Below are 14,826 nucleotides of genomic sequence, written 5' to 3'. Positions count from 1 at the left end.
AGCCTGGCTATCTAGTGGAAAGATTTTGCCTCACTTTCTGTCCCGGGGAAGCAAAAGCCACCTTTGACATCGGTTTGGCAGCCTTTTGGGAGATCTTCCCTCCAACTCTTTCTGGGGAAAGCTTCATCAATTTAAAAATTATCCTTGAATCTGACTGTGATCACTATTCCAGAAAGTGAGGATACGTCTACCGAAGGGGGTCACAGACCAACAGCAGAAACTTGACAGAGAAGGTCTCAACCCAAAACTAGGAAAAAAAAAGAATTGGCTAAAGTTTACTTTTAAAGCCCAACTCCAGACTTGATTTTGTTTCGAATGAATTGTTTGGCCCAAACAAATATTTGAAAGTAACAGAATGCTGGAGTTAGGCTTTAAACACATCAACCAGTATTTATAAACTCTGATCCTCTAGTAACAATAGTAGGAGCAGGCAAGATAGTTGCCAATATGGTAAAAATTTTTACAAATGACAAAGGAAAACCCTAAAAAACTTGGACTTGCTATGCACAGATCAAACCAGATTAAAACATTCAAGTGCAAGATACTCATTTACAGGACTTTTTACTTTGCACCAATACATCACAAACTACTCGTTCCCCTGAAGGGTATTCCCAAAGAGTAAGGCGAACGCCAATAATATTGTATGCAACATTCTAGGGACCAATGCTAAAAAATAAAACACACAAGATGCACTCCTTAAGCATTTGCATTGTGAACATTTAAGCAGCCTATATTTGTGTCAAACTCAACAAAGCAAAGTAAAAACAGAAATTAAAAATAAAAATGGAGACGTGCTTACTTTGCCTTTTTGCTGGTCTTGGGTTTGGGAGTTTTCACCTTTTTCTCTTTTGGCTCTTTGGGAGTTTTGGGCTGTTTTGGAGCCTTAGGTTCCTTGGGCTCTTTCTTTGCTTTAGGCTCTTTTGGCTCCTTGGGCTCTTTTTTAACCTTAGGCTTTTTCTTCTTCTTTCCACCAGGCGCTCCCTCAATGGAAAGATCTGGATTTTCCCCAAGAAAACCTTCCTGACCAAAGTTTGCATTATCCGCAGTAATGTGGTTGTTTTTTTTCTTCCTCTTCTTTTGTGGTGGAGGAGACTGCAGTGATGGCAAAAAATCTTCTGTGTTCAATAAAGAGGCATTGGGACCACCAAGTCGAGTCATATCCGGCACAGGATTATCAAGAAAAGGTTCCGATGGGGAATGCTGGAAAATAAAAATTGAATTTGATGAGCAAACCACTACATTACTCATTTATATATAAAAAATTATATATATATATATATATATATATATATATATATATATATATATATATATATATATATATATATATTTTTTTACCATTGTGACAAATGCTATTATGTATAACTTTGGGCTTGGCTTCAACTGACAGACAATTAAAACTTGTCAACTTAAAAGTTGGCTAAATTAACCACTTGCCTACCTCTTGATTAGATGCTCTAGTTTACCAAAATGTGGTAGTGTTCCCTGATGACTCAAGAATTCCAGCAAGTAATTAACAAAATGATCCAGTGTGAACTGCAAATTCATCATTTTCATTTTTCAAGGCACTATTCTATACATCCAAGATTGTTTGTAATTGTTAAAGCATAATTCGATAAGACTTGTTTTATTTGAGGCTTCCTAAACTGGTTGTAAACCGCAGTCATGGAATCTGAGCAAAGCACATATATCTGTAGTGCTTACTTGTCTCTCTCCAAAGCTCTGGGAGTCATTTCTCTCTGGTCCTTCCTCCCTCTATCAGCAGAGTCACTTCTCAAATGTTTTTCTAACATGAGATAAAATTTGTGTGTGTGTGTGTGTGTGTGTGTGTGTGTGTGTGTGTGTGTGTGTATGTATGAGACTTAACACTATTCTGCCCTTTTGAAGGGGTGTAGGGAAGAGAAGACTGCAGTAAAACATATGTAGGAGGAGTTGTTTAATCTCAGTGTATCATCTGAGGCTATTCTCTTGACTGGGTGGAGAGAGATAGAGATATTTTCAAACACTTGAAACATTGAGGCAGTTTGACAACTTGCACAATACTGGGTAATTTACACCAGTGGCAGAATCACTAAAGATGTGGCCTGGTCTGACCACAAAAAATAAATAAAAAATCCATCCCTCTTTAGCCAAGAATCCCAATCACCAGTGATGGAGTTACATTTCGCTGTCTCGGCTAGAGAGGGTGCAACTCTAAAAAAGGACAAAAAACAAAACAGACGACATCTTAGAAATCCTACTGCCGATTTCAGCAAATTGCCAGTAGGGGGATTGCTAGCAGAAGAATCGCTGTGTGACATCAGCTTTAACGCACTGTCATTTATTAACCGTTTCATATATAAAAAAAAAAAAAAAAAAAAAAAAAAGAACTGTATATACATACGCAACCAAAACAAACACACGCACCACATTTTGCACAATGTGGTCTATAAAAAACAGACTGCCAAGCTCTCGCGTACAAATAGACATTTACTGTAGTGTGCACAAAATTACACGTTTTCAATTCTAGATAGAATGAGCGCATTATAGCCAACTAGAACATTTCAGTCATTTAGAAAATAATTCTGATGAGAAGACAAGTGTTTGCCAACTTGAAGTCAGCAATGTTTGCTAGACCAGCAACGCCTCATATCCTATAGGAAAAGCTGTTTCTGTAAACATCCATCAAAGAACAGATGGTCGGCCCTAGTCATATGGGGGAAGAAAAAAAAAAGGAAACCTCCCATACACAATATATAGACTTGTCAACTGGCCATGCAGTATGCTTCATTTTAGATGGAACAGATTTAAATAATGCCTCACAAAAAAAAAAAAAAAAGTCACACGGTCCAAGGGTGACGGGCTTAATGTAAGGTTCAGAGAATCGATAGCATGCAGGAAATTTCTCGCAATGGTTCTTCTAGTTTTCACCATCAGGACGAAAGCATAGTCGCCTACAGAATCTGTTTACAGACAGTCTAAAACCATTTACACTTAAAAACAAACGTTCAATCAGTGATTTATAATTAGTAACTGTCCAGCATTATATTTTAGTTAAGTGTGTTAGGAACTATATGGCCTGTATGTTATGGTCTACATTAATCTCTATTAAGCCTCTCATTTGTATGTCTCCTATGACACATGCTTGGAGCGTGCGAGGACAGTTCACTGCTCTACCCAAGGATCTCCTTTTCTCTGTTCTACAAAATATTTAATAAAAACGTATTGAAACAAAAACAGAAGTAGAGCCAGGGCAAAAAGGTAAAAAAAAAAAAAAAAAAAAAAAAAAAAACACGACAATTTAATGGTTCGTTCACACAAAATATCCACCGCGTTTCTAGAACCAAAAAACACTGTTCATCAGGGCTGTCAGTCAAAACTTAAATGGAAGCCAGAAAAGGACTTTTGTATATGAAATCTGTAAGGAAATATGTATAGAAAAGATAGTGATCAGGAGAGTCAACCAACTATGCTAAAGCCTGAAAACAAGATGGTGCCATCCTTGTACAAAAAAAAAAAAAAAAAAAAAAAGAAGATGCAGCATGGTGAATAAGTGGTTAGCACTTCTGCTTGGCAGCACTAGAGTTGTCAGTTCCAATCAGAACTACCTGCCAGGAGTCTGTATGTTCTCCCTGTGTCTGTGGGTTTCCTCCAGATACTCTGGTTTCCTCCCACGCTCCAAAAGACATGCTGATAGGTTTTAATTTGTCTCTAGTATGAATGTGATTTAGGGACCTTAGATCCCTGGTGCCCAACCTGCGGCCCTCAGACCCCTAGCATTCCGTAGTTAGAACATGGATTAGGGTAATAGCATTGCTCACTACTGGTGTCATGCACCGTTCTCAGTCTCAGATCGTCTTCTGCAGCATATCCCCAGCCAAAAATGGCTCTATTAGGTCTACCGTTTGGGCAGACCTATCAAGCATTACTGGTGATGTCAGGGGCCGCATTTGAGGCCCCCTTTAGCTCATAAGTTGACAACCACAGCCTTAAGCCTCGTACACACGTTTCAAATAAATCGGAAGAATGGTTGTTTTTTTTGCATGTTAGTCTCATATCGAAAATTAAGAGGTTACTAAAGCTATGAAAATTCTCATACGACATAATACAACATCAGAAATGATGTAATGTTTTGTATTTTATAGTAATGCGTTCTTTTGTTTCGGAGTATGCATGGTCTTGGTCACTATTTATTTCGGACAAATACTGTAATGATTTAACAAAAATCGATAGTTCATGCAAAAATTATCAAAAGGGACAAGCACAAAAAAAAAAAAAATTCTTGTACGCTACCAGAACGGTTGTGATTGGCTCTTAAAAGCGGTGTATTAATGAACAGATTATCAAATCATTAACAAATCACTTTGAAAGCGGTATTTTTCGTCTGATTTTCTTATTGTGCGTACTAGGCATTGGGACGAGGCTCCTTGAGGACAGGGACTGATAGTTGGCGCTATATGCAAGTACCTATAATATATAGGGCATTTGTGTGGGGTGGGGGGGGTGTAAAACATAAGTGTTTCACTCACTTACACATTATAAAAGCATGCACAATAAAATTAAATCTAGATCCACTTTAAAAACACAAACCCTGCGCTTTATGGAAATACGCTACACATCGCCTTTATGGCTCGTTCACACTTGCTCAAAATACCGGTGCTTATCAAACATGCCTATAGTGTTAATGCGCATTAATAGGTGCCTTTGAGAAGTAGTTAACGAGCATTAAAAACAATCCCCCAAACGCCCAATGTGCATCAGACACATTGGATCTGCACTACAAACACCTATTAACTAATGTACTACCGCGCCGTAACCGCCTGCCAGTGCGGTTACGGCGCATTACCGTAGACTTGAATAGAAGAAGTTGAAATGCTTCAATGCCTTTCAGACTCAACATGAAGTGGCAATTTGGAAGCAAAGCAACGCTAACACTTCATGTTTTGTTTCAATGAGAATAGCACATAGTATCATTTGCATAGGTGTTTGAGGAGTGTCGACGCATCTCAAACATCGGCTTTCAATGCCAGTGTGAACTTAGCCTTAAAAACGAGAAGTCCCGCCAAAGCTTGTTTGGCAGGGCTTCTCCTATGGGTCACAGGAGTGCAATTCGGTTTGCACTCCTGTGACCCATTTTCAGAAGAGAGCGGGCTGAAGTCCGCTCTGCTGACGTCATGGATATCAGTCCAGGCACCGCGTCATGCGGACAATTGAAGTCTGGATCCGCCAGGTGCCTGGAATGACACCCGTCTCAGCGAGTCGCTGAGACGGCCGCTCCCTCCGTTCCTCCACAGCTCGGCGCTGCGGTGAGGAGGAGCAGAGTGGAAAGCTGCTAAATGACAGTCCGCAGCTCTCTGCTCAGGGAACAGTGAGAACCGAGCCATCAGCAAAGTTCCATAAGTTGGTTCCCAGTGTAGAGGCCAATCCTGCATCCACCTAGGCAAGTATGAAACTGGAAGAAAAAAAACTCAAACAAATTTTCTTTGAAAGTTTAGCACAACAGCTGGAAATTTACTTGCAAATAACCAGCAATCATAGGTTAGACTAAAAAAAAAAAAAAAAAAATCCAGTCAGTTAGAGTAACAAATAAGAGGGCTCCTTATGACTACAAATGGTTATTATTGGGGGGGGGGGGGGGCTGGGACTGTGGCACCCCAGTGGCTTTTCTGGAAGCTTTAGTGACACCTTCACAAATGCTAAATAAAGACTGCCATGTAAATACTTTTATACTTTCATCTCAATATTTACATTAGACAAACAGAGAAGGATAAAAACAGGCTTAGCATGCTTTCACAGACCTATGGAGGAAAGTCAGGATAACCTTTAGCAATGCAGGGTTACCTTCAAGCCTTCTGTACAAGATTGTTTATTAAGATTTTACATTGTATAATTTCACCTTCTGGGTACAGCAAACAATAGAGCGTATTTCCTGGACAATGAAATAGATGGACAATTTCTATGTATCGTTTAACCAAGAACTGGAGCCCTGGAACAACTCTAGACGTACACAATGTATCTCTCACATGAGCAGCTATTTTTATTTCTCTACGAGGGGCCGGCCGCGAGTGACAATCACTTCCTCTCCATTCAGGTTTGAACAGCTGTTTAATCAGGAAATCATTTTCTAGCTTTCCTCCTTGTAGTGTGCCGCCTGCTACTCTGAAAAATTAGGACGTTTTTAGGCGTTCCCCCAATACAGCGGCGGTCTATGGCTTCTAAAAGGCAGATACAATTAGCTACTGCCATAGAACTGTTAGCGTTCAGATTCAGAAGCTGGGAGGAGCTGCTAATATGCAAATTATCCAAACCACACGCAGAATGATTTGATTTATGTGCTGGTGGTCTATCAGTTACCCGCTACCCATTAAAAAGCCGCTACCGGCCATCTGCGTATGCCCAGCTGAATTGACGTTGCCTCACCGCCATCTTGGTACACCCGCACTCGTCCGCAGTAAGCCTGGATTTAAAAGTCGGCAAGTGGACATCCTTAAAAATAACTGTGAAAAGCAAGACTCCAGTGGGTGTATAAGAGTAAACTCTGCTTATATAGTGAAATGCAGTATTCGGAGGTCCGTAACACGGTTTTGATGTTTTATTTTAAAACCAGTGGTGTTCAGTCACATCAGCAAACCAGTGAGATCAGCAGGCTTGCCCCTGCTTTCAAAATTCAACATCAAAAGTCAGATGGATTTCTAAATACTGCATTTCACCATGTAAACCGAGTTTACTATTAAAAATAACTGTGAAAAGCAAGACTCCAGTGGGTGTATAAAGAGGTCTGCTTGCTGAGGGTGGGTGTACCACAATGGCCACAAGGCAACGTCACTTCTTCTGCACATGTGCAGTAGGCCAGGTGGCGGCTATAGGACAGAACACCTGCCCTGCTTTAGGACAGTGATGGCGAACCTTGATCGATTAATTCCATAATTGATTAGTAATCGATTAATTGTTTTGGCCCCATATTTTGGGGTTGAACCTGGTTGATCCTGCTGTGCCTTCTTGTCCACATCCCCACTGCAGAGCAGCGTGTAATTCTATTGCACTCAGTTTTCAGTGCGTTTCTATGCTGGGCATTTTCCTCTCTATCACATTTGAGCAGCCTATGTGACTATAGAGTCACACATGTGGACACATACACAGTGGTAAGTGACACTACTCCATGCTCAGCAACTAGCTAAATAAAATGGGAAGTGGGATATTATATGTAGACTGAGGGAGGCTTCACCCCCCTCTTATTCTACGTACACACAAAGACACAGGCTTAATGGGAAAGCATGTGATTGGCAGAAATCCACCCACATGTCCTGGACAATAATAAACATTTTATTTCAAATACATATTTGTATGAAGATTTAAACATTTATTGATCATTTATTTTTACTCTGCATTCCAAAGTTTTTTTTCCCCCTTTTAACCTGTGACCTGCAGCAGATGACTAGAAAATCCTCCTAGCACCGTTTCCCTACAGACAGGGCTGGGTAATATGTCAGCTGTATAATGATTAGGAAAAAGGCATTTAAGATTTTTTATTTTAATTAAAATTACAGTGCAATCATCCACATACAGAAGGGATAATGTAAATTAAACTATGTGTGTTTAGTATCACTCTAAGGCTCCATTCACGCCTGAGCGTAGCGCAGTGACAGCTGCTGCAGCGTGTTTTTTTATTTTTTTGGTTAGTGGGGTGTTTTTGCCGCGATTGGAGCGTGTTTTGTTGCTTGACAATCGTGGCAAAATCCCACCGCGTTTGGGGTGTCATTAAGAAATAATGGCATCGCAAATGAGTCCTGCCGCGATTCTGGAATCGTGGGCAGAATCACGACGATCCCTCCTGCAATCTAAACCGCTCAGGTGTGAATGGAGCCTAAAGCATAGCAGGGTTAAAACCTAATTTCTAAACGTGTGAGCATTGTGAACACTTACAGTAAAAAGGCATAATTGGCATCAAAAGGAAAACAAATTATCCATAGGGCTGAAAGTGGAGTCCGATCAGGTCCGCCTAAAAAACTGACAGGCGGACCTGATCGCACATTTTATTTGCACTACATGGATGTCACACCTGTTACCACTGAACTCCAATCTGCTGAAAATGATAAAGATGCAGCAGGCAGGAGTCTGCAAGTTTTTGGTGCATTACAGGTGCTTTTCAGACGGTACCCGAGCCACAGTATCGAGCGCGGTCTAAATTTCAGCATATCCATGCATGCCTTCACATACACCTCATTCTCTATATATCCAACACCTCTGATCTACACTTCTTTGTTAAAATCAATTTGAGCCATGATTTTTGTTATGTAGAATTTTTTATTTTAGGTAAAGACTAAAACCACAAAAAGGCTTCAACCGTGTACTAGAATCACACCGCGCACGCCTCCAGGATGTAGCAACCTGGACCTATTATGTAAAGATAGCAGGATGAGGCTTTAATCCAATGAGAGATACAAAAGGTAAAACTAGGGAAAGGGCAGAGTGTTTTCAATCCGGCTTATGCCAACGTAACCCTACTTAACCCTTCCTCACCCATCTAGATTGTGAACGGGTAATGCCACGACAGCTAGAGGCACATTCTCCAAGAAGAATGCTTCTGCTTATTGACCATTTCCTCACATTACACCTATGTTTGCTGCTGGTTAAATCTTTCCTGTGGAAGCCTACAGTAGTTTATTTGAAGCGCTAGCACTTACAGCGAGGTATCCCTGCAAGTGTATCATTAATATTTCAGTCCACAAGCCAGCTCATGGGGAGAGAAGAGAAGGCAACTGGAGTACACTCTAAATATCTAATATCTGAAAAGAAGATCAAGCACAGCGCAGCTTTCCATCCTATCTACTTACAAAGCTGGATTTTAAGGCCAAGTTTTACTAAATAACATGCCTGTGGTCTTGTGCAACAATAATCTGCGCATTTCAAAAAACCGTACTTACCAATCATCTTTCAATATCCCGACGAAAACAGTCTGCCTCGGATTACTGCACTCTTGGCATAGTCATGGCTCTTTGTAGCCCTTTCATTTATTTTTATTTTTTCAGATATACAGTATATGCAATACACATCCAACTAATATTAATATTGTGGTTTTAAAAGCCCTGTTTTACGCATTTGTAATCATGTACGCAGGGCAACCAATATTTCATCATTGTTCACTAGTTTCCTTCCCGCTTTGCAGCGATACACAATAGTTTTGCTTTACTGCTCCATCGGTTGGTCAGCTGACTCATGGCAACCAACCCAATGTACGGGGGGAAGAATCGTGATCACGGTTAATCCTGCAGCTCTAATGGAAATGCAATTATTTTAGTAAATATAAACAGCTAAATAACTTTTCTCATCAGCTGTTAGAGCAGTCTTGTCAATTCTATCAGTGTTTGGTTAATGCTTGTAGGAGGAGTTTTCATTCTCACCTGACTGTCCTATGAAGCTGCAGGACCCCTGACTGACCACTGCTGATTGGCCTGTGCTGATCACATGCACTTCAAGAAAAAAAAAAAAACCTGACAAAACACCAAACTGAGCATGTGCAGCTTGTCCCCAATGCTCTAACCTGGCTGATGGTCCTGGAAGCTGGAAATGACCAATGTAGACACCGCTACTCCAGTGATCTCCACTTTTTTCCGGGTCCCATGCTGAGCGGCTTGCCTTGATGCGATGCGAACACAGGTGGTCGTCATCTAAAGCATAGTCACCATTCACAGAATTTCCTGAATGAATGTAAACAATTCTCCGATTAGATGAGGGGCCCTCCACCTCATCCAATCATTTTCATTCATTCAGGAAAAGCAAAGCATTCTGTTAACGGTGACTATGCCAAGATGACGACCACCTGTGTTCACATCGCATCAAGGCAAGCTGCTCAACATCGGACACGGAAACAAGTGGAGATCACTGAAGTAGTGGTGTCTACATTGGTGATTTCCAGCTTCCAGGGCCATCAGCCAGGTATAGTATATTCATAGTGGTCCAAGCTGGATTAATGTCACTGAGTATAATACAGCCTTGCCTGGGATTCTTTAAATGCCGTCACTGTGGCAATACTTTTGCCTTTTTCATCTATGTATCTGTTCCTTGATACCACATAACAATACACTCTTTGCTATAGGACGCCAAACAAATCTATGAATCAGTTGGTGAATGGGAAAGAAAACCTAAATTTATCTCCAACAACATTACATGTTTAACAAGACAAATATGAAGATCACTCAGGAAAACTGGCAAGGCATTTTGGCAGGCATCTTTCAGCTCATTTGATGAACCAATGAATCAAAACGCTTGGGGAAAAAAATTGAAAAGCATCTCAGGCTTCATGAAGAAAAAGGAAATCTTCAGGTTTGCATTGCAACTGGCATTACAGAGCATGTTTTCCATAAAAACAGCAGGATATTAACGGTATAAAGGGACCCAGAAGGTACAGAATAAGGACTGCAATGGCCGTCCCCCCTGTGTGTGCAATATGTGACAACTCCCAGGATGCTGAAGAAGGCCTGTCCATTACAGTTCCACAATACACATTTGTCTTTATTTTTCATGTGACATTAATACCTTCATCTCTTTTGCACACAAAATCACCCCCAACATGGTGCTAATAATTTTTTTGGAATTTTTCTATTACAACATACTATTTGTAATACAGGTTTCTTCTACATGTTTGCAGCCATTTTCAATCAATTTTACGTTCACAGAGATGATCATTCGCCTAAAAGCTTGCCAAGGCCAACATACTAGGCTGTTTTGGTGATCAATTCTCTCTGTAGCACAAAGACCAAGGCCCCACTGGCACCCGCATGACATGATGGGGGCTATTTACTAAAAGTGGAGTGCAAAATCTGGTGCAGCCCTGCACAGAAACCAATCCCTTCTAGGTTTGTCAAAGCTTAACTGAACAGGCTAGAAGTTTGAAGCTGATGGGCTACCATGCACAGCTGCACCAGTTTTTCCGAGTGCTCCAGTTTTAGTAAACCTACCCCTATGGTCCCCTTTCACACGGGCGGACCGTGTCAGTTTTTTTAGGCGGACCTGAACAGGCGCTCTGTGCACCTCTATGAAGCCACGGATGTCATCGGTGTAACATCCGACCTGCCAACGTGTGACTGAAGAAAACCCTAATTTTCCATCCGTCTGATGGATCGGATGACGGCGGACTCTACGGTCCGTCATCATCCGATCCCCCATAGGGGAGAGCGGCGCTCTGACAGGTCGGTCCCTGTACAGCATGCAGAGACAGACATGTCAGCGGGGATCCCCACTGAGCAAAGCGGAGCCCGCACACGGATCCACCCCATGTGAAAGAAACCTACGCAGTCGCTTTTTTTTCATGCGACTGCACATGAAAAATGCGCCAAAGTAGCTCCTGCACCTTATTTTTCAGTGAGCTTGGGGCATATTTTTAATGCACATTTCAGTGCATTCATCGCATGTTTTACCACGCAGCTACTAGCTGTATTTGAGCTGCCATAAAGAATTCATGGCACTGCAAGCCCGGTGTGATCCGATTAAGTTTTTGCGCATTTCTAGGAACACATGTAGCGATGTGGATTTCTGCATATGTTCCAGGAATGTGAAGATGTAAATTGAACAGACCGATCTTTCGCCAAAAATGAGAGAGAGTTCCTCAGGTCTTGATCACTGTCATTTGCTAGGTTTCCTCTCCACTGGGGAAAAAAAATAAAAAATAAAAACACACGATGGAAAATATTAGCCAAAAGCACTTTGATGCTCAAGAGCTCATGATCGCCATCTAGTGAACATGACTGTCTCTCAAATGTCACATCCAGCATTTGAAACCATTACGTTATTTCCAACTACCAAGCTGTGTTGTCACACGGGGGGGGGGGGGGGGGATCCATATACAGGAAGCTAGAACACTGAACTATTCTATCTGTAAGAACAGTCCCTGTTAAGCCTCACACAATATGAAAAGCACACGCAGCTCCCCTTTTCCTTCATATTTTTCTGCTCCAACTCCTTTGTCATCTGGCAGGATGGAAGGGCTTGCGATGGCCGAGTAATCAGGGAAAAGCCACTAAGCAGGACAAAAGTATTTATGATTTGCCTCCAAAAAGTGGTGTTCTACTGTAACAAGGGAACCATTTTTAGTGTGCATTATTATGTTTAAACTTCTGGACTTGCAAACACTGTAGACCAAAAAACTTGACACATACAGCAAGGATCCAGTATGGGAGCCATAATGGCAAGGACATAGGCCTAATGATACTGCTGGGTTTCAGGTACAACAGTCAGAGGTAAAGTCATAAACAAAAACTGACAGCAGTTCCTTCACAACAGAGATTTGTGAACATTTACTGGCAAAGAACCACCGACATACTCATTACGGTTGCTGCAATATCAGACAAGAGCGTACGCAGTGTGCCATCACCAAATGGCCTGACTGGGAACGTCGTTAAATGGTCTTTAAAAGAAAGGTCACCTTGAACAAGCCCCCCTGCATCTCTCTGTAGTTAGCAGCTAGACAGAAGGTGAGCACAGAGCACGACAGTTTATAATCAGACCTGTCGGAAACGCTTATTGAAAATAACTCAGCGTGCAGGACCGGAGCTTTAATAGATTAACATGCTATAAAGTGAAGCTGAACTATCACTCCCATAGGAGTCTGCAATGCATTAGAGCCCGATAGGATGCAGGCTATGTCAATAACTCAGAGGTTACAACGGCAACTTCAAAAATGTTATAGATTCAATATAATAAAAGAAAACTAAAAGCTTTTATACATACCAGAGACAATGCCAGGAGACTAACCATGCATGCAAACATGTAATATGTTATAGCATTTTCTTTACGTTATTAAAGGCCTACAAGAGGGCCAAGCATTTCTTTCCAATGTAATGAATTCCTAACAATGTGCATTTAACCTTTGTATACAATGTAAAGATGAAGGTTTTGGTTTAGGGTTTGTTTAAAAAAAACAAACAAACATACATGATACTTGTGAAGCTAGAAATACAGTGGGTATAGAAAATAATCCCCCCCCCCCCCCCTAAAAACAATCACATCTTGTTGCTTTGCAGCCTGAAGACAGACACAGTTTATGTTTAACCAGCTGTATTTACAAAGTGCAACTTATAACATCCAAGTGAAACATAACACCAACATGGCAGAATTTTTTTTTTCCAGAATCACGGAGTTGGAAAAAGGATCACCCCCTCTTAAAAATGACTTGTAAACCAAAAATCAGATGTAGCTAATCACCTTATCAATGGAAAAAAATCATTTGACTTTCCACTATAACGAGCTGTGGTTATTTTGATTAGCTCAGCAAGAAAGAGCTTCCCTGGAGCATTTCAGTCCCTTGCAGTGCAACTGAAGCAGATGAGCAGGCACACTGTGCAGGGACCACCCTGTCAGATCTCCGCTCTCCTCTATGGGGGGAAAATCGGATGAACACGGACTGTCTGTCCGTGTTCACCCAATCCCGCAGACGGATGGAAAAATAGGATTTTCTCTATCTGCAGAATAGGACCATAGCGGGACCTATGAGATTGGGTGTCAGCGGACCCGCTATCCTATAGGGATACATGTCCATATTTCATCCAAAAACAGATGGATGAAATACGGACATACTGTTCATACGTGTGAAAGGGCCCTTACTCCGATACCTCCAACTTTAATCTAGTGGAACCAAGTCACCTAATTAGTAAATAGAGTGTGGAATTTTATCTCAGTATAAAGTATACAGCTGTTATGTGGAATCCTCAGAGAACCTTAGTAAACAAACATCATGAAGGCCAAGGAGCACACCAGACAAGTCAGGGATAAAGTTGTTGAGAAGTTTAAATTATGATTAGGTTATAAGAAAATATATCCCAAGCACTGAACATCTCGCAGAGCATTGTTCAATCATCTGAAAAGGGAAAGAGTATGGCACAACTGCAAACCTACCAAGACATGACCGTCCACCTAAACTGACAGGCCGGAGAGCATTAAATCAGAGAAGCAGCCAAGAGGCCTATGGTAACTCTGGAGGGGCTGCAGAGATCCACAGCTCAGGTGGGAGAATCTGTCCACAGGACAACTATTAGTTGTGCACTCCACAAAACTGGCTTTTATGGAAGAGTGGCAAGAAGAAAGCCATTGTTGAAAGAATGCAATGAGTTTGCATGAGTTTTCCCGTTTGCAGCTTGCGAGAAGCCATGTGGGGGGACACAGCAAACATGTGGAAGAAGGTGCTCTGGTCAGATGAGAACAAAATTTACAACCACCTTTTATATAAAGATTGTATTTCTCTCCTAACCAAGCCTGTCTGCAATCTCATACTGAACCATTGATAAGTGAAACCATGAATTTCCTGAAGACCATGCAAATAATCCTTCAATAAATGTAAAACTTTGATTCTCCTATATGCTGTATAGTCTTTCAATGAGTGAAATGACAGTACTGTATCTGTATAGTGCCTTCCTGTAGTACCCCCATATGAGTCATAAGTGCTTCGGCCAGACGATCAATTGGAGATACAGCAAGATCGATCCCCCAACACATTGCTAATGTTGGTAAATTTCACTAGAACACAAGATGTAAGTAAATGTGGTGCAGTTCTCTCAGTAGTGAGCATTTATAACCTGCAGATGTCACTGTTCCAGAACTCTTCAGCCCATGTTTAAAAGGTCTCTTTGGGCATCTAAAAGATGCACCAAAACAGAACCGTTAAAGTTAATAAGTAGAATCCAAACGGGTTTTGGCAAAACAGCATCTATAAAATTTAATGATAAAAACATTTTCAACAGGGAAATTATCCAAGCCTCAAGTGATGTGGAAGCCAGGCCCAAATCAAAGTCAGGTACATATCATTGGCCAATACTACAGAATTTGTGGGTAAATCGGTCAGAGAATGACAAAATG

At 41.2% G+C, this 14,826-nt stretch overlaps 1 protein-coding gene across 1 annotated transcript in view; it reads right to left on the bottom strand.

Annotated features, from left to right (window-relative positions):
* The window catches only part of CHD7 (chromodomain helicase DNA binding protein 7), a 177,895-nt gene that overhangs the window by 105,317 nt on the left and 57,752 nt on the right, over positions 1 to 14,826 (bottom strand). Inside the window, exon 3 of the mRNA XM_040354257.1 lies at positions 800 to 1,200. Coding sequence (XP_040210191.1) covers positions 800 to 1,200 — 401 coding nt within the window. The remainder of the gene's footprint in view (positions 1 to 799; positions 1,201 to 14,826) is intronic.

The sequence above is a fragment of the Rana temporaria genome, chromosome 5 (genome assembly GCF_905171775.1).
Source record: "Rana temporaria chromosome 5, aRanTem1.1, whole genome shotgun sequence".
NCBI classification, from domain to species: Eukaryota; Metazoa; Chordata; class Amphibia; order Anura; family Ranidae; genus Rana; species Rana temporaria.
Note: the sequence above shows the minus strand (reverse complement) of the source record. Positions and strands in the feature narration are given on the sequence as shown.